The following is a 26,151-nucleotide window of genomic DNA, read 5'->3' as shown; positions in this document are numbered from 1 at the left end:
ACCGTGACTTCAACCTTTTGTTGTACTGCCTTTGTAAGCGCCGGTGGTACTCCTCTAACCTGACCTATGCTGCATCCCTCCTTTCCTCAGCCAAGTTCAAATCCCTGGATAGTATGCCCCAGTTCAATCCCCCCCTCCACAGCCTTAGTGTAGGTCGTGGATGCCACCATCTCCGATGGGATCACCGCCTCCATGTCGTAAGCCAACAAGAAGGGAGTCTCTCTCGTTGAGGTTCGCGGTGTGGTTCGATAAGCCCAGAGCACATGACTCAGTTCGTTGGCCTAGGCTCTTTTTCTATCTTCCAACTTCCGTTTGAGATTGTTCATTATGGTCTTGTTAGATGACTCGGCCTGTCCATTTCCCTCAGGATTGTAAGGGGCTGAGAATCTCTGCTTCACATTATAAGCCTGTAAGAACCCTTATACTTTTGACCCCGTAAACTGTGTCCCATTGTCCGCTATGATGGAGTGCGGCAATCCAAAACCTGCATATAATGTTTTCCCACAGAAATTTGATCACTTGCTCTTCCTTGACCTACTGCAAGGCCACTGCCTCTATCCATTTGGTAAAATAATTCGTAGCGGCTAGCATGAACCTTCTTTTTCCACTGGCCATAGGCAATGGTCCCACAATGTCCATGGCCTACATGGCAAAGGGCCACGGAATTGACACATTGTGCAGCGGCTCCGCTGGAGCAAATATTAACTGAGAAAACCTCTAACACTTTCCACACTTCTTCGCAAATTCCACCGCATCCCTCTTCATGTGAGGCCAGAAATATCCTTGTGTCAGCAGCCAATGTGCCATAGTCCTTCCCACGGAGTGACTCCCACAGTCTCCCGCATGCAATTCCATAAGTACCTCCTGTGCCATGTCCGGTCCCAAGCATCTCAGCAGTGGTCCATCAAAATTCTTTCGATACATCTCCCCCTCTATCACCGCGTACCTCCGCAACGTCTTCTCCAATCTCCTTCTTTCTTTCTTGTCAACCACTTCTCCTCCGGATAGGAAATGCTTGATTGGATTCATCCATCCCTCCGCCCCTTCCGCGGTCTGGCAGACATCCTCCCCTTTCTCTATACTCGATTTCTCCAGCCTCCTTACCCTTATGGTTCTCTCTTCTGACCCCGGTATTGCGGCCACCACATAAGCCAGGGCGTCGGCGTGTTTGTTCTCCCCGTGACCCAAATGAATGAATCTGATTTTTTCGAACTTCACAGCTTGGTTATGTACAACTTCCAAATACCTTGACATTCGCGCACATCTAGCAACAAACCCTCCATTTACCTGGCATACCACCAAATTTGAATCCGAATATACTGTCAGTTTGTGCACCCCCAAATCCGATGTCGTCTCTAACCCTGCTATCACCGCCTCATATTCTGTTTCATTGTTGGTTGCCATGAATTCCAATTTCATTGACAACTCAATCCTGTCGTTATCGGGAGTGACCACCACTACGCCTATTCCACTACACGTGTCCGTGGCCGAACCGTCCGCGAATACTCTCCATCCATTCTACCTGTCCCATGGATCTAGCATGTCTGGCTCCCCCTCACACTCAGGTTCCATAACCATCTCCTCTCCCCACGTAGGATCCTCCACTGGGAACTCTGGCAAAACTTCGGCCACTGCTTGTGCTTTCTCCGCAGTCCATATTTGATACTGAACTTCATAAGAGCTCAGCATCACCGCCCATTTTAGCATTCTTTCGGACTTCTCTGTTTGAAGGGCAGATTTGTCACCACCATTACCGCATGCGCGTCAAAGTAGGGTTTCAACTTCAATGCTGAGAATACCAATGCCAACGCGTACTTTTCCACTCTACTATATCGGGTCTCTACATCCAACAAGGTTTTACGCTAAAAATATACCGGTTTTTCAACTTTATCTACCACTCGAACCAGGATTGAGCTTATCGTGTACTCTGTAACCCCCAAGTATAAGTACAACTTCTCTCCCAGCTCCGAACGCGACAGCAAAGGCGTCTTGCCCAAATAGCCCTTCAGCTCTTGAAACGCTTCCTCACATTCTGCGGTCCAGACGAAGTCCGGCGTACTCCTTAATAGTTGGTACATCGGTCTACACTTATCGGACGACTTAGAAATGAACCGGTTCAATGCCGTGACTTGCCCAGCTAGCCGTTGCACTTCTTTGACATTCTGTGGCGATGGCATCTCTCCCAGCGCTCGTATCTGTTCAGGATTAGCTTCTATTCCTCGATTGTTCACTATGTATCCCAGAAACTTCCCTATGATTACTCTGAATGTGCACTTCTATGGATTGAGCTTTAAGTTGTGCTTTCGCAGTATGTTAAATGTCTCTCTAAGGCCTTCCAGGTGCTCTTCCTCCGACATACTCTTCTCCACCATGTCATCGATATATATTTCGATTCCTTTTCGGATCTTGCTCTCGAACATTTTCTCTCCCAATCTCTGAAAAGTGGCCCCAGCATTCTTCAATCCAAACGACATTCTGGTAAAACAATACGTACCCCCTTCCCCTATGAATGTTGTCTTCTCCTGATCCGGCCCATACATCGCGACCTGGTTATACCCCATCGACGCATCCATGAATGAGAATATTTTACACCCCACCGTTTGATCCACTAGCTCATCCACTCGCGGCATAGGATAGCAGTCTTTAGGGCACTCTGAGTTGACATCTGTGAAATCGACACACATGCGCACCTTGCCATTCTTTTTTGGTACCAGCGACTTTGTTAGACAACCAATCCGTGAACTCCACTTCCCATATTATTCTTGCTTTTTTCAATCTTGCTACCTCTTCACGGATCCCCTCTACATACTTCGGTCTCACACCCCGTAATCTTTGTCTTACTGGCTTCGCATCTTCCCTCATGTGCAAACGATGACATGCAAAATATGGATCCAATCCTGTGACATCCTCTATGGTCCAAGCAAAGACTTCCTTGTTGTCAAAAAGGAACTGTACCAATTTGTTTTTCCACTCCTCAGGTAAATTGGTCCCTACTGAAGTAAACTTCTCTTCTTCCCCGACCCCCAAACTCACTATTTCAATCTCATCAAGAGTTTTCGGCGCTGTCGTCGCCTCCGCCTCCACCTCTGCAAAGGCACACTGTAATTGTTATGCCTGCCTTTTCCTAGGGTTTGATGTCTCTCCCTCATCCCTTCAGATCAATCTTTTCACTGTCCCTCGATGACTATTCCTTGCCACCACTTGATCACCGCGAACCTCGTACATTCCCATCGGTGTGGGAAATCGAATCACCTCGTAGTAAGTGGATGGTACCGCTTTCATCTCATGGACCCACCGCCTTCCTAAGATGGCATTGTACTATGAATTGGCATCCACCACTTTGAATCGAGAGAACACCGTCACTAGTCCCATTGTCACCGGGAGTAAGAGTTCCCCCAAAGGCTCAGTCATGCTCCCATTGAATCCGTACAAATTGGTTTGTGATGGTCTCAACTACTTTCTGTCAATCTTTATCTCCTCCATTGTCCCTCTGAACAGCAAATCCACAGCGCTGCCACAATCCACTAGCACCCTTTTCACCATGTAGTTACCCATTGCCACTGTGATCACCAACGCGTCCTCATGCAGGGAGTCCACCGCTTTCAGGTCCGCTTCAGTGAAAATTATGCTCCCCCATTCTGCCGCAGACCATGGGGATAGCCGCGACAGTCCGGATGTTTCATGAACTTGCTGGATGCTCGCCGTCCGTCTGATCCTATCGCGATGGGCATTGTGACTCAATATCTCCCCACTGAAAATGACGTTGATCCTCCCCCTCCCCTGATCAGGTACCTGCTCCTCTTTCCCTTTCTCTGTGATAAACTCCTTCAGCAACCCCTTCCCTATCATCTTCTGCACTAACCACTTAAGCACGTAGCATTCATTCATCTCATGGTTCTGTATCTGATGGTAAACACAATAAGGTTTACCTGGTATCTCCTCTAGTTTGTTCCGCGGCCCCTCAAAGCCCTGCATCCTCTGAATCAACAACAGTATTTCACTTAACGGACGGTTCAGTGGTGTCTGTTCCGTCTCCCGATAAGGTTTCCTCTCCCTATACTCTTTCCTGACTTCGCTTCTCCCCTCTCAGGATGCGAAGGGTATCCTCGATATTCACTGCCTCCTCTATCCGCTGCTTCATATCTTCCACGATCCTCCCCTTTCTCTATTGACAACACGGCCTTACCCGGCCTCTTTACTTCTTTCTGCATTGTATCCTCATATCTTATATATTTCTCCACCCTGGGGTACAAATCTTGTAACGTCGCGATCTCATTTTTCGCCACGGACTCGTGTACTCTAGTCCCTGGGCACAACCCTCTTTCGAACGCAATCACCGCAGTTCTCTCGTCCAAGTTTTCCACCTTCAGTGTCTCTGCCTTGAACCTACATAAGAAGTCTCTCACCGATTTCGCGGATCTCTGTCTCACGTTGAATAGAGCCGCGATATCAACTACCCGCTTCTTCTGGTGTATGAAGTGGTCCACGAATGCTTGCTCTAACTCTTGGAAATTGTTTATGCTTTTCGATGGCAACCGGTAATACCAGTCGGAATCTCCCCCCTTTAAGCTTGCGGGGAACATCATACACCATAGTCCATCATACCTAGGTTCCTGCCACAGCGACATCTGTTGCCAAAAGTGATGAATATGATCTGCGGGATCTCCCTTCCCGTCATACCTTTCAAATTTGGGCTGGTTAAACCGCTTTGGGACCTCAGACTTCCAAATTGCGTTAGCCAACGGGTTGCGGTTCAGCCCCGCCACCACCTGGTTCACCGCTCCACTTATACCTTTAGCTTGGCCCATATTCGCTCTTAGGTCATTGGCTATCATTTCCCTCACTTGTTCCCTGGTGATTCCCGATAACACATTGTCCGCCAAGTTGGGTCTCCCCTCCTCCTCTTTTTCCTGACTCAGACGCCTCTCCTTCTGACTCTTCTATGGTTTCTTTCTCCCTCCGTAGCCCTTCGTTTTCTTCTCTCAACCTCACTATTTCCTCATGTAACAATCGTGTTTCCTCTGACCCGGAAGCGGCGGTTTTCTCTCCTCCTTTCTCTCCCCCCTCATTCCTCACTGATTCCACCTCCTCCTCTGCCACCGCCACCTTCCTTGGCCTTCCTACCCCTCTCTTCACTCTTGCAGCCATTTCTCAAGTTGGTTAGATCTCGATCCCCACAGACGGTGCCAAATGTTGAGCTCTTAAAACACACCCTCACTTTTCTCTCCTTTTTACCCTCTAGTCTCTCTAGCTTTGCCAACCTCTCCCTTTTTCTCTCTCCTACTGTTCTTTTTATACTCCCTAGCCTCCCATCGCAGCCGTCCACCTGTCCTCCCATCCCTTGCTCCCCCTTCTTCCCCATGTAGGGTTACTTTCAGGTACCCTCATGACCGCTGACTGATACTGTACTCCCCAGCTATCAACATATCTTGCATTGGGCCCATCCCCATGCCTATCCCCTACTCCTCAGTTCGACCTCTCATATCCTGCATCAGGTCGCTTCACCCTTCATCTTCAATACCACTAATCTTACCACTACAGTAATCCAACTAATTCATAGAAATTGTGCTACAGGTATAGGATAGTTACAAAGACATGGTGGTCATAATGTAGGAGATTACACCACTTTTGTATTGAATGTTTCATTGTAAAATGTGGAGACTTGGGATTCTGCTCTCAAATATATCTTTTATAAATTGTAAAATTGTATATACCCATCTAGGTAACTAAAGAGTCATTACGAGTTTACTGATTTTCATTATTTCTATGTATACAACTCCGAATGTAAATAAATGTCACTAAATCATTGATTGTCGTCACAACACAAACAATTGTGTATTAACTTCTGTTTAGTCTATTTAATGATTAAAATAGGATCTCGATTCTTATTTATAACTATTATGATGTATTAGTATGCAGGAGTATCCGCATTACATAATTGAAGTGTCGTTAGCCATTTGATTGTTTTTTAAGAGCAATCTGTGGCATATCACTTATATGCCCACTTGCTCAGTTTCCCTTGAATAGTTCTTTATATGTTATACCCTACTCCGTTGGTCCTCCAAATGATCTTATGTTGAGTGGACCTTGGAATAAGTCAATTTTAGATACAAGTAGTGGTTCGATATAGTTCTAAGATTGATATCCGGATTTACACTCACAAAACTTGGCAAACAACTTATCCATGCATCAATTGGGATTGGAAATCCAATTTATTTGCATATCAAACATACTATAAAATGTGTTCCTAAAGATTGAGCTCTCAAGAAATCGACTCTTTTGGCTATCGGTCGGTAACTTCTTCAAACCAACCCTGTATTATTTTTCTGTTCAACATCAAACAAAACATTGATTTTGTTCTTTGAAAATGTATTTGAAATAAATATTCAAATGTAATTTTATAAGACAAAGAGATTAACATAGACAACCCAAGAGACCTTTGGGGATTTTGAAGAAAGATGCTACAAAAATTGTTGTTCTTGATTTCGATATCAATTTTGGAACTAGCGAGTCACGTGTAGTCATTATGGAAGGAGAAAGCTAACCGTGAGGGGAATTTTATTATTGGACCGCAGCCAAAGAGTTTGGCGGGGACCGATCCAACAAACACGATTACTAGGATTTGGCGTCTTTTAGGCAGAAAATATGATGACCCTACTGGTCCAAATTGAAAGAAATTAAAATGGTTTCCTATAAGATAGTCAGAGCTCCTAATGGAGATGTGTGTGTTGCCTATGGAAAGAAGTATTCTCCAACAAATATTGCTGCCATGATTCTGAAAGGCATAAAACAGACTGCAGAGAAGTACTACGGAAAGTCAGTATCTAATGCCATCATTGCTTTTCCAAGAGAGACTACTGATGTTCATTATAAGGAAATAATGAATGTTGGGTTAATGGCAGGGCTACATCCACTGATACTTATTAATGAGCCTATTGCTGCTGCAATATCTTATGGGTTGATTAACAAGGAAGGTCTAATAGGAATCTGTGATCTTGGTGGTAGGAAGTTTGATGTCTCCATACTATGAATTTCCGATGGTGATCTCAACATTGTAGGAAAACATGATCCTTTCTTGGGTGGGGAGGACTTTGACAATGTCATAGTGGAGTATTTGGTGAGTGAGACCAAATGCATTCATGGGATTGATGCTACAATATAATCTCCAAGTTAGCTGTCCAAATGCTTCGTCAAGCAGTTGAGAAAGCTAAGCTAGGACTCTCATCTAGATTTGAAATTGATATCGATTTATCTTTTGCTACTGTTGATGCATCAGCCAGAAAAGATATGTGTACACATTACACTTACTAGATCAAGGTTTGAAAGCTTGCAATCCCCTTCAAAAAATATTAGAAAAATATAAACCCTTCAAACAAAGTATGCAATGAATCATTAGCTATCAATATACATATATTATTTATTCAAGTGGATTTTAGGCTTTTGAGTCATTATCTATCTATGTAGCCAGTCCAGCCATAAGTCGGGCCAAATTGCTAGTTTAATTAAATAATTAGAGTCCACGTTAAAATTGGAAACTGTCCTCTTCTCTCTATAAATACAGTGGCCCATAGTGATGAAGTTTGATTAACCTAACAGTAACTATGGAAGAAGTGTGTGAAGGAAAAAATTAGATTAATACTTGTCACACTCTGATTGTTTCTCTACACACGACAAGTTTTTTCCAAAAACAACTAGTGCTCTCTCCACACCCCATTCTTTGTTAATATGACCATTATACCCTTAAATAGCTCTCTCCACACCCCATTGTAATTCAGACATCCAGCATATTCACTCTTTGCTCTTCACCATACTTACAACTCCACCAACACTCCTACCACTCATGCTCTCTGAAATTTCTCCCCCTCCCTCTCTTGTTCTCTTAGGTTAGTCTTGAGTCTCCCACAAAATTGTTGTTATTCCCACCAGATTTTCACTTTGAGAATGGACTCAAGTGGTGGAAGCAACATTCAAGATAAATTCTCCATCCAAAATCAAAATGATAACTTTCAAGGTTCTCTAAGTGACATAGAATCAGCTTTAAGACTACTGTAATCAAATTATTGTTCCGATGATGAACTTTACAACAATGTTAAAATTAGATATCCTGATATAACTGAATCATTTACAACAATTGAGGTAATAATTTGAAAGCTTGTATTTTTTATTTATTTTATCAATAACTTAGTAAAAAAATAAATTTTCGTTAATAGTATCTAAGATCAAGGGTTTACGCAGGTCTTCGAAGATCATCACTCGTTGATCCGATGGTGTTTGACAGTTAGTATGACTGTTGGAGTTGTGGTTGTGATATCAAGGTCTGATAATTTAGGACTTGGGGCGAAGACCTAGAGTTTTCTTGAGTTGCGAAAAGGAATGGGAAATTTAGACCATCCATAAAGCCAAAAATATTGAACAAAAAAATGAAAGAATATAGGCAATCCAGTTCGAAGAAATATAGCTGTCCATTTGTGTTGAAAGGGGAATTACGAAACGAAGGTGGGCGGATAGTGAGTGTTATGTATGAAACTCATAATTATACTATGGGAGAGCATCTTATAGGTCGTGAATACGTTGGAAGGTTAAAAGCTGAAGAAAAATTGATTGTTCAAGATTTGTCTATATTTTACTCCTCTTGAAATAGAGAGATGATAACAATTTGTCAAACAAAAGTACTTTATACAATTATTATCACAAGAATCAGTTGGTTCGATTGAGTGGAAGAAACCAAATACAAGAATTTCTAAGAAATTTAGATGAATTTGGTTACACAGAGTTTCATAGGGATAATCCAGTGACAGGTGAATGTAGAGATGTGTTGTTTGCACATCCCCAATCAGTTCATTTGGCAAAGTGTTTTCCCGAGGTCATTGTCATGGATTGCACATACAAGACGAATGTGTTCAAGATGCCATTGTTTGAAGTTGTTGGGTTCACATCCACGATGAAGACATTCTGTATTGCTTTTGGGTATTTGGAGAGTGAGAAAGAAGATTCTTACCTTTGGGTTCTGAAGAGGTTGCATGATATTTTGGACTACAAAGCTACTTCTGTAAAGATAATTATGACTGATTGTGAGTTGGCATTTATGAATGCGATAGCTATAGTGTTTCATGAAGCTACACACTTCTTGTGTCGAGTTCACATCAAGAGGAACATTAAGACAAAGGCCAAAAAAACATTTGAGAAATTTGTTGAGTATGAACAATTTATGTTTATGTTCGAAACAGTGATAACAGCTCGAACAGCTCGAACTGAAGTTGAGTACTTGGAACACCTACGTTGTTTTAAACTTGAGTACGGAGATCATTATGATGTGGTGGAATACATAGAAGACCAGTGGCTTTCGAAGTACAAAGAAAGGTTTGTCTCAACTTGGATAGATCTCCATATGCATTTTGGTACTTCAAGCAGTAACCGAGTTGAAAGTATGCATTCCTCGGTTACTTCGGGCAGTAACCGAGTTCTAGCAATGGTAACTTCTGCCGAAACTTTAATTTGATTAATAATCTCTTGACAAAACAAGTGACAGAAATTGAAAGTTCTTTTAATAGGAGCTTGAATCTCTGGGATCATCGTTACAAACAAAACACATATGTACAACTTAGAGGGTATATTTCTAGAGATGCATTGGATTTGATAGCAAAAGAGCTAATAAGGTCTGTTAGAATTGGGACAGATGAAATTCGTTGTCGTTGTGTTTACAAGAGTATGTATGGGCTTCCTTGTGTGCATGAGTTATGTGAAATTGTTCTAATTAGTAGGAGAAGCATCCCCTTATCTTTAATACACCCTAGGTGGAGACAACTTAGTAGCACTCCGATTGATCTTCCTAATGGGTCCGTTGATATTCAGCCCGAGCTTGCACAGATTCAAAAGAAGTTTCAATCGCTCTCAGATGAACAAAAGGTTTTGATGTTGAAAAAGTGTGTAGAACTAGGTGATCCAAAGGCAACTTTCATGCGAGAGCCTCGGGTTAACACCAATGTGAGGGTAGGCCACCTGGAATAAAAATTGGTATGAAGACTTGTAAAAGTAAAAGTGAAACAAAGAGAGAGCCTTCAGCTTTCGAGTATGCACAAACAGTTGAGAAACAAATTGCAAGTCAAGAAAGCAAGAATAGTAAAGGCAAGAAGTTGGTACCATGCAAAAGAAAACCAAGAGGAACTCATATTTAAGTGTTTGTAGATTTACCTGAAATTGGGCCTAATTGGGATGATAGGTTACGTGACTTAAATCCATTGATACGAGACTTCATCATTGTGGATTGGCAAGATGTTGAACCGAATGGACATTGTGGATTTAGCGCGATTGCACGATGCTTAGGGTCTAATGGAGATGATGCATGGATTACTGTGAGGGCTCTTATGTTGACAAAGTTGATTTCCCATGAGGCAGATTATACTTTAATGATGGGTGGAGAAGAACGAAAAGAAGCGATCAAGACAAATCTACGATGTACAGTTCCATATACGATGAACCCTAATGAATGGTTTGAACTTCCTTCAATGAGATTTTTAGCTGCTAATACTTTTCAGTGTGTCCTTGTCGTCATTGGAGAGAAAGAATGTATGTCATACTTTCCTTTGTGGATCGCTCCCATCCAACTCATGTCGGATAAGCGGCAATAGGCCACATTGGAGGAGGCACACATTTTGTGAAACTCATGCTTGAAGATGATAGTCCTATTCTGCCACTTGTTCCAGGATGGGAGTCATTTGCATGGACAGAAACTTGGGATTGAGCAACTATAATGGGACCAAGGATCGTGAAGTAGTATAAAAGGGTTCCAAAAAATGTTATAGATTTAGACCATTCGTAACTATCCTTGTACTAACAAATTTTTTGCTTTAATATTTATTTTGTGTATGTATATATACTAGTTAGAAATTGCAGAATGTATTAGAATATGTCTGAAATTGTGTTAACTAGTTTTTGTTAAGTGCTTTGTAAATAGTATTAATATGTCAAAATATGTTAAGTGCTCTGTAAATTGTATTAATATGTTAGAATGTTAAGTGCTCTGTAAATGGTAGAATATTTCAAAATGTGTAATAATCTACTAATATGTCAGAAATTATAATCTGTCAGAAAACTGTTAGGAGATTGCTTCGTGTGGACTTCGATCAATTTGAGTTTTTGACTATTTAGTACCACATACTTTCATTTTTTTTTTCTAAATGGTACATGTACTTTGTTTATTGCCTATTAGTACCACAAACTCTTAATTTGGTTCAGTTTAGTACCTCCGTCTATTTTCCATCCCAATCCGTCAAATTTGTCTAACGGGCCTCATGTGTTTAACCACATGCCAAAGTAAGGATGATACATACTTTGGCAGCTTGCCTTGCCAAAGTATGTATCATTCTTACTTTGGCAGATCAAAACTTCTAGTAAGAATGGTGAGAAACAAGTGATAATGAGGCTCAACAAGATGTTATATAGTATGTATCATCCAGAAAATGGTATGCTACATAGTATGTATAATTTTTACTTTGGTAGACCAAAACTTCCAGTAAGAATGGTGATAACCAAGTGATAATAGGGCTCAACAGGATGTTATATAGTATGTATCATCCAGAAAATGGTATGCTACATAGTATGTATCATCCTTACTTTGGCAGACCAAAACTTCCAATAAAAATAGTGAGAACCAAGTGATAATGGGGTACAATAGGATGCTATATAGTATGTATCATCTATAAAATGGTCTGCTACATAGTATGTATCATTCAGTGAAAAACTCGAAAATTTGTGTGTGAACAGTTAACACACTCTGTGGTGATGGGGTGTGTGACCAACTTGCAGGGGTGTGGAGACAGTTTCTTGCACAGGGTGTGGAGAGATGCAATCGGAGTGTGACAAGTATTACTCAAAAATTATTCATTTCCAAAAGAAGAAGAAATAATCTTAGAACTGTGGGATCAAATCTCCGCCTTCCAATCCCAATTAAAAAAGTCCGAAACCAACCCGAATTCGTATTCTACGATGGCCCACCCTTCGCAACTGGTTTACCACACTACGGTCATCTTCTAGCTGGTACAATTAAAGACATAGTTACACGTTACCAGACAATGATTAGTCATCATGTCACCCGTAGGTTTGGTTGGGATTGTCATGGTTTGCTAGTCGAACACAAGATTGATTTGAAATTGGGGATTAAGAGTAAAAATTTATCTCGGATGCTATTCTTGTGCTATATTCAGGAGATAAGAAGTATGCTGATGGTTTACAGACCTATTTACTATCAAGGGATCATTCCAAACTGAAATCAGAAATTCAGAATGGGAATGGGGAGTTGAAGGTTGATTGTATTGCAGATCAACCTGCAGTTACTGTGGTTGTAGGTCAACACTTTTTGTAAACAGTTGGGGACTACTGTATATGACAAATAAAGCACAGTGAATTCATTTTTCAATTTTTTGTTTTCACAAAATTAGCAAAATTGTAGAGGTGTAGTGGTGTATAATCAAAATTATCCCATAGGTGTCTATTAGAAATCTCATAAGTAAATTCTTTTGTGGGCATTCTGAAATCTCTGTTCAACAGCCATGCTAGAAGCTTACTTCAACTATAACACGCCGTGCGATTTCTCGCTGCCATATTCTATATGCTTTAGAGTCCATCTTTTGAAGTGTTCTTGTGCTTGTCTTGTTCTTTTCGGTGCAATGATGCGTAAGGAACAGTCCAGGGGAGCAGAGTGGCAAATAAGTCCCGTCTCTTGTGCTTTACTTTTTATTCAGTTTTGAACCATATTGGTATGTGCCTGATGGTTTTAGCTGAGTTTCTTTGGAAATTGCAGCTTCCTAATTTCCAAGCTTTCTAAAGGGTTGAATTTAAACCTCTAATAAGCCTATAAAATAGAGTAATACATCCATAACTAAGACAGTTCCAACTTCCAAGTATCCTTTAACTTTTGTCACGGTTCTCCGATCGTAACATTCGAACGATGGCAATACATGGTCTAAGAGAGAGTACTCCAACCAATACGTTAGAAACTAGGAAGGAGATTTTGCTGGCTCCCATCAGCTATATAGCCACGGTCCGAAGCAAACAAAACACATACTTTCAGATTTTCAATAGTTTACCTGCAATGATCGCACAGCAAAAACATTCCTCTGCTCTATTATCCTAGAGCAGAAAGACGATTTCCCTCCTATGGACCAGAAAGACGCTGATATTGATCCCTAAATAAACCATTATTTCCTTGCACTGGCCGTACTATAGGAAGAATTATTCCACCAAAATCTAAACTGAAGCAAGTATATTTTTAATTTTCGGGTGATGTCTAAATGTGAAATAGCAATCCTGCTCAAGCTTTTTCTGCTAAGTTTCTTTTCTTACTTGCAACGAAAAAACATGTTTTTAAGGCTGAGGAAGGTTGATTAGCCAAAGAAAACAAGTACTCCATAATCAACCTATATGGCTCCAGTTTGCCAACAAAGATGATGATAAACAACAAGGAAGATAACGTAAAAATATGACTGTACTACATATGGTAGAGATAGCAAAAGGGAGGATAACTAAAGATTCAGTGCCTGTATAGACCCCTAATTCACTACTACACAAATCTCTAGCTCTCTAGTTCACTCTTCTCCAAAATGTATGAACCCTCCTTTTCTCTCTTTTCTTCTCTTCTTTTTCCTCTTCTTCCTTCTCTCTTTTTCTCCAGCGGCCCCTCTTTTTCTCCACCTCTTCTCCTTTTTATATTCCCCTTTTCTTCCTCGGGACTCTGATGTCCTGTCATCCTACGACCCCGATGTCGACCGTACACTTGCCACTGTGGACTAGGGTTTCGCGGCCTTGATCTGCTGCTCCTCGTCGTCCTTGTGTATGTTGCTCCCTATCAGCTGCACCGCGGACTCGGTCCAAGAGGTACACATCATGCTATTACAAATGCCCCTTCTCGACTCCGCGATCCTATTAATGGATCCGGGGTCGAGAACACTCACCGCTATTCTCTCTCCAATGCCCCTTCCTTTTTCTTGGTTTGCGTGTGTACTTTATTGCACTCATCACGCGCAATTTCAGCCGTCCCTCGATCTTTTGTGTGCCATCGGTCCGTGTGTCACCGCTTTGTTTGGAGGCTACTCCATCACCCCTCGAGCTCCACGACCCCTAAAATTACTTTTTTGCCCTTCTCCATTTAAATACCCTTCCCTCTCCCCCTTCCTCACTTCACTTTCTCTCTCCTTTGATTTTCCACTGCTCTTCACTCCCTTCCAATCACCCTCCGGTTTGCGCGCACACTACTGGTTTCTTAGCGATTCTCTTCTCCTTTCGGACTTTAACTCCGGTGTATCTACTCTCCTTGCTCCCCTTGGTACGTTTTCTAGGCTTGTATTACTTTTGTTCAACTAGATAGTGCGTTCTTTCCATAATCTGCACCTGTCCCTTCATTTTTCCGATGTCGGATTCTACCTTTGGCAACTCTTCCCCTTCCCGTTCGCCTCGGATAGCATCCCCGCCTCCTCCTACCCCCACTGCCGCCCCTTCCACCTCCGGGCACCCAGCCTCTTTGTTACCTCCACCCTCACGATGCCGCCGCCCTGATCTAGGCGCGATTAGGGCTACTTACGGCATTCCGGCCAACATAACCCTAGAACATGTGCCATCCATCACCCATTACCCTCATTTGGTTCCCCGCCGACCTGGGCACCTTGTGATCACGGTGGGGCAAATTATTGTCGGGCTGCGGCTGCCCCTCACTCTCTTGGATGTCGAGGTGTGTAATCATTTCAACATTCCCCCCTGTCAAGGTATAGGAAACTTCTGGAGAACTATGTATGCCACGAATGCTCATAATAGAATCGGCGAGCCCAAAATAACCAGCCGCGATATCTTCTCCCACTATTTTCTTAAGAAAAGCACTAAAGATGTCGGTGTGGGCTACCAATCATTTTGGGTGCGTCCTCAGAAATTACCCCTCTTGCTCCGCATTACCTCTTTTGACAAAGTATGGCACCATTACCCTTTATACGTATTGAGACAATTTCTATCCGCGGACCTTCCTTCAGATTTAACTCTTAACCACCTAGCCTTCATCCCCCGTGGTGAGTATGTATCTTTGTACTTCCCTTCTCTCTTATTGCATTATTACCGTTATACTCTAACGCTCTGATCTTCTCTGTTTTGTAGGTTGGCGGCCAGATTCCAAATCCCAAACTTACTCCGGCGTGTCTTGTCCCATTTTCCACAGACTCCGCGATCTCGGACCTGATCAAGCCAGTCACTTGGGCATCCATCCTACCACCGCTACCCCTATGTTACAAATCCCCAGTCTGCACACTTTCCATGGATTCTCTGCTCCCTTCTACCGCCCTCCTCCTCCCAAAGAACGGAAACCCAGAGCATCTCCCCCTATCCGGAAAAGGTCTCGCATCTCCTCCTCCCACCGCCGTTGTCCTCGCACCTCCTCTCAACCCCCCAGATCTTGTGACTCTCCTGCCAACTCTGCGCCCGAAGACATCCCCTCTTACCGATCCATTTCCCACTGGGACGACCAGTATACCTCTCCCACCTCTCCTACCGATGACATGGACGTTCACAAGCAGAAACTTTTTGACAGTGACTCCGAGGAGGATGAGGTGACTGAAGTCTCCCCGTCTGAGGTGAGGGCACCTACTGAAATGCCCCCGTCCAAGAGGCAGCGGACCTCAACCTCCGAAGGGTCCGTCCCTGTCACTCCGCGGACCTCTGTGGGCGACACACCATCCACCCTTAACTCTTCGCTTCCATCCGCGGTCTCTTCCCCTAGCATTCGCCGGCCTGGTAAAGAACCGATTCCACCAAATTTCCATCAAGCTTTCGACCTAGCTCCCGCCAAGACTTACGCCCGTCTTCAATGTGTGTAACCGCCGAGTATCCACTGCTGACTCCGCTCTGGATAATGTGGCCGTAGCTTCTTCCTTGTTCTACAACTCCCATCTGCCCAGGGACATCGCATACGCCGATGGGGATTCATTTGACACCCACCGCACTTCCTTTTATACCAATTGGGAACGGGTATGTTTTTTTTTATTTTTTATTTTTTATTTTTATCTCTATGTTTCTGTCTCTAGGTGAGTTTGGACATTTCTTTCATGATCCGCTGTCTTCTCAGCACCAAGAACAAACTGGCTGCCTTGGAGCAAGAGGTCAATGGCCCTTGTGGTCTGAAGGCCGCCCATGCCGATCTCCAAGCTGAGTTGGCGCTGCTAACAACTCAAGGCCCAGGACGAACTGCACTCCACAGAATCGTCTTATCAATCCTACATGGATTCGGTGAATGACCGTCTCAGCAATCAGCGGGAACAGCTCCTTGAACACCATCAACTACACCTATCTAAACTGTCACAACAACACCAAGCCGCCGTCACCTCACTCCGCCAAGAACATGAGGCTACTACCGCCACTCTGCTCCAGCAACATCAAGACGATATGGCTATTCTCCGTGAATGCTTCAAGACCCTGGCTGAGAAACGGGTTGCCAAGAAGATCCAAGCAGAGCTTGTCCGACTCACCCAGGAAGGGCGGCTTCTACCTGACAAGCCTTCCACCCTAGCCGCCGACCCCTCCGACGAAGTCCGCGAAAAGGTGAGCGCCATCGAGACCATTCCCCGCTCCCCAGTGCATGAAGAAAACTCTCTGATAGCCGCGACCACCGAAGAGACCCACACTGGGAGCTCGGAGCATGCTACTGCAGCCCTCACTACTGAACCCTCTGAAGAAGTGTCCGCTGTCCTTACTGCTGCTGACTCCCCATCCGAGAAGCAATAGAAATACTCTGTCTTTTGTAATAAGTCACTTTGTTCCCTCTGAGCCAATTATGGCCTTACATTTGTTTGATCATTTCTGTTTGTGTTTGGATATTCACGGGGTTTCCCATCCGTTTATGTTTACGCTTATGCTTGCACACTACTCTCTTTCCCATGAAGTTCGATTTTGCTAAGCATGTTTGTCATCTCTATCTCTTCTGATTTGTCTATTTGCATAATCAATCCTGTGTCTCTTGACCCTTTATTAACAACGGCTAGTGTTACCAGAGATCCTAGTTCAATTGGATGAGCACTTCTCTTTCTCGTCTCTCTCCTGTAACCCGCGCTTAGCCCTTTCCTCTGAGTCTGGCTATCCCCTTAGTTGTGATCCAGCCTCTGTGCTCCACAATTGGTTCCTTGTATTAGTAACAGACTCGAGGTGGATGAATATCTCTGCGGAGTACTCCACCTTCCTAATATTTCTCTTTATGTTTGGCCTCCTCCCACACAGGTCGTTAGTCTCTATAATCCGCGAAGGGCTCCTCCCACTCCGCGGATTATATAACCATGGGGAGTCGCATGAGGCAGCTCCTCCTGCCCTCGACTCCCTCTAGCTACAGGTCAGCGGAAGGCTCTTCCCCTCTGCTGTCTCTTGATTCTATAACCACGGGGAGTTGAATGAGGCCTCTCCCCTCCTTTTGATTCTATAACCACGACTCCTCCTCCTAGCTCCCTCATGTGTCGGGCGGGGCTCTTCCCCTCTCATTTGTCTCTCTCCACACGGGGTTCTAATGCCCCATGTGCGATTTGCTCCCCCGCGGAGGGCTCATCCCACTCCGCGGTTTCGGTATTCTCGGCACATCTCTTGGGGGCACTCCTCTTGCCCCAGCTCCTCTCGGCGCCTCACATCAGCGATGGGCTCATCCCCTTCGTTGTCTCTCTCCATCTTCAGGCTCTATGCCCCATGTGTGTTTCATGCCTCTCTCCCTGCTCCGCGAGATTCATAGCTTTCGGGAGGCGCTGGGTTCAAATTTGGTTTTGTGCCAGCACCGCCGATGTCTCACTGGCATTCTCAGTTTCATGTTTTATTTAAGTCTCCTACTTTCACAAATGGCGATTTCCTCTCAAAAGTGTTGGTGTATTATATATTTACATACATCCACAAATTCATGTATTACATTTCCCTTACATTCAAGTGTGGAATTTTTTTAACATCTTCACGTTCCATGGTTTCTCTATCAGATTGCCTTCTTGTGTCCGCAATCTGTATGTGCCCACCCCTCCAATGTCCACCACCGTATACGGTCCTTCCCAGTTCGGGCCCAACTTTCCATCTTTCTCTTCCCTGGTACTAGGTGTCACTCGGCGGAGCACCAGGTCGCCTAGCCGGAACTGCCTTGGCTTGACCCTACGGTTGTACTGTCTTTGCAATCTCTGGTGATACTCCTCCAATTTTATGCATGCAGTGTCTCTTCTCTCCTCTGCTAAATTCAGGTCCGCTGCCAATATTCTCCAGTTTGATCCTTCTTCCACGGACCTCGTTCGCGTTGTAGCTGCCACCATTTCCGAGGGGATCACGGCCTCCACCCCGTAGGCCAAGGAAAATGGAGTCTCTCGGGTGGAGTACCGAGGTGTGGTCCGGCAGGCCCATAGAACGTGATTCAGCTCATCGGCCCATGCCCCTTTCTTGTCCTCCAATTTCCTCTTAAGATTGTTCATGATGATCTTGTTAGATGCCTCTACCTACCCGATGCCCTCGGGATTGTAAGGGGCCGAGAACCCCTATTTCACTTTATAGGCTTGCAAGAACTTGGCCACCTTCGCTCCCGCAAACTGAGTACCATTGTCCGCGATGATTACGTATGGCAACCCAAACCTGCAGATGATATTCTCCCATAGAAACTTTATGATTTGTGCTTCCTTCACCTGTTGTAAGGGCACGACTTCAATCCATTTTGTGAAATAATCCGTTGCCGCGAGCATGAATCTTTTTGCCGCTGGCCATGGGCAGCGACCCCACTATATCCATTGCCCACATAGCAAAAGGCCACGAACTTGAGACGTTATGAAGGGGTTCTGCGGGGGCGAATATCAGCTGGGCAAATCTCTGGCATTTGTCACATTTCTTTGCAAATTCCACAGCATCCCTTTTCATGTGGGGCCAAAAATACCCTTGTGTCAGTAGGCGATGGGTCGTCGTTCTCCCCGCTGAGTGGCTCCCGCAATCCCCCTCATGTAACTCTGCCAACACTTCATGCGATAGCCGCGGACCCAAACATTTTAATAGCAGCCCATTGAAGTTTTTTCGATATAGCTCTCCTTCTAGTAGAACGTATCTCTGAGAAGTTTGCTCCCATCTCCTTCTTTCTTTTTTATCTGTCACTTCCTTCCCAGCCAAAAAGTCCTTAATTGGATCCGTCCAACTCTCTTTCTCCTCTGTGACCTGACAAATCTCTATCATCTCCTCGGTGCTCGATTTTTCCAGTCTTCCCACACGTATCGTTCTTTCCTCCGACCCAGGTATGGCAGCCGCTACATATGCCAGGGCATCAACATGTCTATTCTCTCCCCGTCCTAAATGAAGGAAACAGAGCTTTGTGAACTTCGCAGACCTTTTACGCACCACCTCCAAATATCTGGCCATCCTGGGGCATCTAGCTGTGAACTCTCCATTCGCTTGGCACACCACTAAGTTTGAATCAGAATATACTATCAACTCCTCCACTCCCAGATCTTCGGCCATTCTTAATCCTGCAATCACTGCTTCGTACTCTACCTCATTACTAGATGTCGCGAACCCTAGTTTCATGGTTTGCTCTATTATGCTATTGTCGGGCGTAACCAAAACCACCCCTATGCCGCTGCAGGTATCTGTTGCTGATCCGTCGGCGAACACCCTCCACCCATTTCTCTTATCCCAAGGGTCTAGGATATCCGGCTCACCTTCTCGTTCTGGTTCCATAATTTTTTCCTCTCCCCAGGTGGGATCCTCTGCAGGAAACTCCGCCAAAAACTCAGCCATTGCCTACGCCTTTTCCGCGGTCCTTATCTGATATTGTATCTCATAGGAACTCAGTATCACTGCCCACTTCAACATCCTACCCGAATTTTCTATCTTCAGTGCTTGTCTCAGAGGCAGATTCGTTACTACCACTACCACATGTGCTTCAAACTAGGGTTTCAGCTTGAGGGTGGAGAAAACTAGCGCCAAGGCATACCTCAATCCTATTGTACCACGTCTCTGCATCTAACAGAGTCTTACTCTGAAAATACACTGGCTTCTCTATTTTGTCCACCACACGCACTAGAACTGAACTAACCGCATACTCCGTGGCCCCCTAAGTACAAATACAACTTTTCCCCGATCTAGGGCCGTGATAGCAAAGGCGCTTTGCCCCAATATTTTTTCAAGTTCTGGAATGCCTCCTCACACTCCGCGGTCCATACGAAGTCCGTGTGCTCCTTAATAATTGATACAGCGGTCTGCATTTATCGGATGACTTGGAAATGAATCTATTCAGTGCCACTACCCTTCTTGCTAACCGCTGTACTTCCTTCACATTCTGCGGCGATGGCATCTCTACCAGGGACCTTATCTGCTCGGGATTAGCCTCGATTCCCCTATGAGTAACAATATAGCCCAAGAACTTCCCTATAGTCACCCCGAAAGTACACTTCTCAGGATTCAGTTTCAAATTGTACTTACGTAGTATCCCGAACGTTTCCCATAACCCCTCTATATGTTCCTCCTCTGTCATGCTTTTCTCCACCATGTCATCTATATAAATCTCGATTCCCCTCCGGATCTTGCTTGCGAACATTTTTTCTCCCAACCGCTGGAAGGTTGCCCCTGCATTTTTCAAACCAAATGGCATCCTTGTGTAGCAGTATGTACCGCCCTCCACCACAAATGATGTCTTCTCTTGGTCTGGCTTATACATCGTAACCTGATTATACCCCATCGAGGCGTCCATGAAAGAAAATATTTCAAACCCGGTCGTCCTGTCCACCAACTCGTCTACTCGCGGCATGGGATAGCTGTCCTTCGGGCACTCCAGGTTGACATCGGTAAAGTCCACGCACATACGTACTTTCCCATTCTTTTTCGGTACCGCGACTATGTTTGATAACCAGTCCGTGAACTCCACCTCTCGGATTATCCCTGCCCCCTTCAATCTGCCAATCTCTTCCCGAATCCCCTCCGCGTATTTCAGTCTGAGACTTCGCAATTTTTGTCTCACTGGTTTGGCATCCTCTCTCATATATAGGTGGTGACATGCGAACTCTGGGTCCAACCCTGTAACGTCCTCTATCATCCATGCAAAGACATCTCTATTATCTAACAATAACTGTATCAACTTAGTCCTCCACTCCTTAGGCAAACTTGACCATATCGACGTGATCTTCTCCTCTTCTCCTATCCCAATATTCACTACCTCTATCTCGTCAAGCGTCTTGGGATCCGCCGACGCCTCATCACCCCTCTCCCCAGAGGTGCACTGTAACTGCTATGCCAGCCTCTTCTTAAGGTTGGAAGTTTCTCCTTCTGACCCGCCGATCAAACGTTTCACGGTTCCTTTGTGACTATTCTTGGCTGTTACCTGATCCCCGTAGACCTCATACATGCTGGTAGGTGTGGGGAACCGTATCACCTAGTAATACGTAGATGGGACCGCCTTCATCTCATGAATCCACCACCTTCCCAAGATTGCATTGTATTATGAAGCCGCATCCACTACCATGAAGCGGGTGAAGACGGTCACCAACCCCGCCGTCATGGGCAATAAGAGTTCCCCCATGGGCTCTGTCATACTCCCGTTAAATCCATACAAATTAGTGCGCGAAGGGCGCAGCTGCTTAGGATCAACTCCCATTTCCTCCAAGGCTCCTCTGAACAACAGATCTACCGCACTTCCACAATCGATCAACACCCTTTTCACCATGTAGTTTCCCATTGCCACTATGATGACCAACACGTCCTCATGTGGCGAATCCACTGCCCGTAGGTCTGCGTTGCTAAAGACGATTTTATCCTTCTTGGCCGTTGTGACCTCTCTTTGCCGTGGCCTATTCGTCCTCTCATTAATTTGTTAGATGCTCGCTGTCCGCCGTATCTTGTCTCTATGGGCATTATGACTCATAACTTCCCCACTGTAAATTACATTGATGGTTCCCAGTATTCTTCCCTGCTGCGGCACTCGCTCTTCGTTCCGGCCGTCTCTCACAAATTATCCCATCCTCCCTTTCTCCACCATCCTCTACACCAACCACTTGAGAGCGTAACAGTCATTTGTCTCATGATTTCTTATCTGATGGTATGCACAGAGTGGCTTCTCAGGTATCTCTACTAGCATACTTCGCGGTCCTTCATATCCTGGTAAACCCTTTATTAAGGGCAAAATCTCACTGAGCGGTTTGTTCAACGGAGTTTGCTCGACCTCGCGGTATGGCTTCCTCTCCCTGTACTCCCTTCGGATCCCTTCCTGGCTTCCCTCCGTTCGTGCTCCGTATCCGCGGTATCTACCACTTTCTTTTTCCGACGCCCCCGATTTTCGCCGTTCCTATTCCTTCTCCAAAGATAACACAGCCTTCCCTGCCCTCTTAGAATCCTTTTGCATAGAGTCTTCATATCTTATATATTTTTCCACTCATGGATATAGCTCATGTAACGTCGCTATCTCATTCTTTGCTACGGACTGGTGAACTCCGGTTCCCGAACGCAATCCCCTTTCAAATGCTATCACCACTGTCCTCTTATCCAGATTCTCTACTTTCAGTGTCTCCACCTTGAATCGACATAGGAACACTCTAACTGACTCCGCGGACCGTTGTTGCACATTGAATAGAGCCGCGATGTCCACCACCCTCTTCTTCTGGTGTATGAAATGATCCACGAACGCCTGCTCCAACTCTTGAAAGTTCTTGATGCTCCCAGACGGCAATCTGTAGTACCAATTCGATGCTCCCCCTTTCAGACTAGCCGGGAACATCATGCACCGCAGACCATCAAACCGAGCATCCTGCCATAGCGGCATCTGTTGTCTAAAATGATGGATGTGGTCCGCTGGGTCTCCTTTGCCGTCGTACCTCTCAAACCTCGGCTGGGCGAATCGTTTGGGAACCTCTGATGCCCATATGTCATCTACTAACGGGTTATGATTCAACCCAGCCACCACCTAGCTGGCCGCTCCCCCACGCTCCTTCGTCTGCCGCCGATTGGCTTCCCTATCATTGTCTATCATTTCTTAGACTTGCTCCATTGTTAACCCCGCCACCGGGTTTTCCACTAGGTTTGGTATGGTCTCCTCCTCGTCTCCAGATTCCTCACTCCGCTCTTCCCCGCCTCCTCCTCCATCTTCTCTCTCTCCGCAGCTCATCGGTTTCCTCTCTCAGCCTTTTGATCTCTTCATGCATCAAACACGCCTCTTCCGCCCACTTCGTCCTTCTTCCAGTTCTTCCCCCTCTTCTATCATAGCTTCCGGTGTCGGCTCCTGATCCCTAACTTTCTTTGGCCTTCCCGCTGCTCTCTTCGGTGCCATTTCTGAGTTGCTATTCTCTTTCCCCACAAGACGGTGCCAAATGTATAGACCCCTAATTCACTACTACACAAATCTCTAGCTCTCTAGTTCACTCTTCTCCAAAATGTATGGACCCTCCTTTTCTCTCTTTTCTTCTCTTCTTTTTCCTCTTCTTCCTTCTCTCTTTTTCTCCAGTGGCCCCCTATTTTTCTCCACCTCTTCTCCTTTTTATATTCCCTTTTTCTTTCTCGGGACTGTCCACCTATCCTATCATCCTACGACCCCGATGTCGACCGTACACTTGCCACCGTGGACTAGGGTTCTGCGGCCTTGATCCGCTGCTCCTCCTCGTCCTTGCGTATGTTTCTCCCTATCAAGCTGCACCGCGGACTCGGTCCAAGAGGTACACATCATGCTATTACAGTGTTATCTTGAGAACTTGAGAACATTAAATCATCCACTCTCAATTATTTTTATTACCAATAATCCTCTCCCTAGACATTAGACAACTAGTAGCACCATGCTGCAGCTAAACAAAGTGCAGCTTCAGAACATGAGTTTACTGAACGGAAGCCATGTGAACAATCAGATCAACCATATGTGACCTACGTGAAAAAACAACTCAAGTCAGAGTGGATAACAGTGGTAGTCATTTAAATAAAATAAATCTTGTGAACAGCCAACTCTTGGAACCGATATGACAGTCAAGACATAAACCATAATGCAGTTAAGAAGTGGGAAACATGTCTCAGCATAGGAAGTGTTTTCACCTCTAGCCCCATTCATTGTCATAACAAGACACAAGCTTCACAAAGTTGTTGTTCAGAGCAATTCTAGCCTTAGCATCTTTGACCTGCAAGTTAAAACATAAAAAGCATAAGTAAACCTATAGACTTGAAACTCGAGCAAGTAGAAGTACACTTCAGTAAATACTAGTTTTTAAACCCGTCCTACGAACGGGTGTCATATTGAATAAAATTGTTTTATTTGTTTTTCTAATGACTCGGAAAAAATATTTGTAGTAATCCTTAATATGGTCATTATTTCCCTTTTGATGAGAAAGTGCATTGCTCTGTAAGATGAGCTCGTGCTATCAATAATTTTGTAATTAGCAAAAGACAAACACTATAGTTGTTGTTGTAATTTAAATTGTTTGCTAAGCAGGTTATTAATTAGATAGAATAAGCTCAAACGCTTGTAAGTATCAGTTTTTTTTTGTATAATTTTGAAACTTCAAAATTGCCCAAGTGTTAACCTATAACATTTGGAAAGAAGTACCAACTTGTAATCAAGCATAATGATGAATCATTGCAACCCCTACCAAATTACATGTCCAAAAACTACATATACATTCTGATCAAACGTAAAGAGACTAACGTCAATTTAAATGCAGAACTATATTTGTCAAGACATTATTATTACTTATTCTATATCTATTATTCTCACCCTCTTGTGTGCTTTAAGGTTTAATTAAATTTTTTTGCTTCCATTTTCCGATTTTCCGTTAATTATTAAAGTTACTCTAATATCCACTTCTGTTGATCATTCCGCAGTGTTTCTACAAAAATTGTCATAAAAAAAAAATCAAATTCACATCCTTGCCACTATAGGCTACGATTTCTGACTTCAAAGAGCTTTTCTTGAAACTTAATTCGTCAAACACTATTATTAAATATAAAATAATAGATAGTTAAGATATTCTGCATTTGAAATCAGCAATAACCCTTATCATTTGTGAATCCACAAATTGTAAGTTTTGGAAGGTAAATGATTTAGAAAAGTTTTGTACAATCATACCTGTAGAAGATCTCCAATTGCAAGTTTGCAACCCAAACACCAACATTCATTGTCATCACATCATAGTTAATCATGCCTCAAAGTGCCTACCTAAACTAACTAAACCTGGATTAGCTTCTATGTTTTCCAAGTTGCCATGTACGATCTCTCAATATTCTTGCATCTCAATATTCTTGCAACACATGGATTACCAATGTTTTAATAACCTATACAATTCAAAAACGTTGAGTAGCTAGAATGCCTCACAACTTCTTCATAACAAATTATGAGAAAGATTGTTCTTAATCAGAAATGGTGCCATCATTTAAACCTTGATCATAAGCAGTACTATATTTTACAAAGTCATAATTAGATACAATATAGTCAATTGGTGTTAAAAAAGTCTCTTTTACCAATTTTAAATGAAATTCACAAACAATTTATCTGTGCTAATTTAAAATATGCAACTTGCATGTTTTGTCAGAACTACAACTATTAAAATGAGTAGTCATATAAAATTTCAAAAATTTGAGATAAAGAAAACTTATTGTTCATGATGTCAAATATATCCATCTAGCTAAACTATTCCCACAAAATTAAGATCAATACACTGTATTCGGTACAACTTAATGGATTGTATACACATTATGCTCCTAAAATATTTAAGTTCACAGTTACAGTTATATTTCTAATTAGCGCTCCCCTAATAGCACATCTCTCAGTTCGTATGTATATGTACTGTATACCATCAGTTGCTTTATTATCTCTACAATCACCGTCAATATATATTCCCAATCATCTCGGCATACTTGGTATTCTCTCAAGCATACACGATTGTGTTGTCTCTTATGTATTCCTTTAAAAACCTCCTGCATCAAAAAGAAATGTTATGCATACTTTGATCATATCTATAAACCAATACATAGTTCAAACTTCAAACAACATAGCTTCCTCTAAAGCTCCACTCCCTTTGTACAAAAGAAAAGGGGAGGGAAAAAAAGTACTGTGCAGATGATGTTGTTGTCATTGCATTGCTCCCTATGTCAATATAGAAAACAAATAGTCTAAGAAAGCCAATAGAGGCAGTCAAACCCCACAAAGCCTCCCTGTATAGGTTTTTTACC

General features: G+C 43.7%; 4 protein-coding genes and 1 pseudogene across 4 annotated transcripts; 1 reads left to right on the top strand and 4 right to left on the bottom strand.

The window, feature by feature from the left end:
- Positions 1–717: 717 nt before the first annotated feature.
- On the bottom strand, positions 718–1,404 carry LOC147492851 (uncharacterized). The gene has a single exon (XM_086567663.1). It carries the CDS (start codon positions 1,402–1,404, stop codon positions 718–720), a length of 687 nt encoding a protein of 228 aa, XP_086423789.1.
- Positions 1,405–4,013: 2,609 nt separating this feature from the next.
- LOC147492850 (uncharacterized) lies at positions 4,014–4,808 on the bottom strand. The gene has a single exon (XM_086567662.1). The coding sequence runs from the start codon at positions 4,806–4,808 to the stop codon at positions 4,014–4,016; it is 795 nt and encodes a 264-aa protein (XP_086423788.1).
- Positions 4,809–6,682: 1,874 nt separating this feature from the next.
- On the top strand, positions 6,683–7,030 carry LOC147492849 (heat shock 70 kDa protein, mitochondrial pseudogene; annotated as a pseudogene).
- Positions 7,031–17,924: 10,894 nt separating this feature from the next.
- On the bottom strand, positions 17,925–18,296 carry LOC147492848 (uncharacterized). The gene has a single exon (XM_086567661.1). The coding sequence runs from the start codon at positions 18,294–18,296 to the stop codon at positions 17,925–17,927; it is 372 nt and encodes a 123-aa protein (XP_086423787.1).
- A 4,085-nt stretch (positions 18,297–22,381) lies between these two features.
- Positions 22,382–22,768, bottom strand: LOC147492847 (uncharacterized). The gene has a single exon (XM_086567660.1). The coding sequence runs from the start codon at positions 22,766–22,768 to the stop codon at positions 22,382–22,384; it is 387 nt and encodes a 128-aa protein (XP_086423786.1).
- Between the last annotated feature and the right edge of the window lie 3,383 nt (positions 22,769–26,151).

Source organism: Coptis chinensis, chromosome 6, assembly GCF_015680905.1.
Source record: "Coptis chinensis isolate HL-2020 chromosome 6, ASM1568090v1, whole genome shotgun sequence".
Lineage (NCBI taxonomy): Eukaryota > Viridiplantae > Streptophyta > Magnoliopsida > Ranunculales > Ranunculaceae > Coptis > Coptis chinensis.
This window is presented reverse-complemented; position numbering and strand designations above follow the sequence as displayed.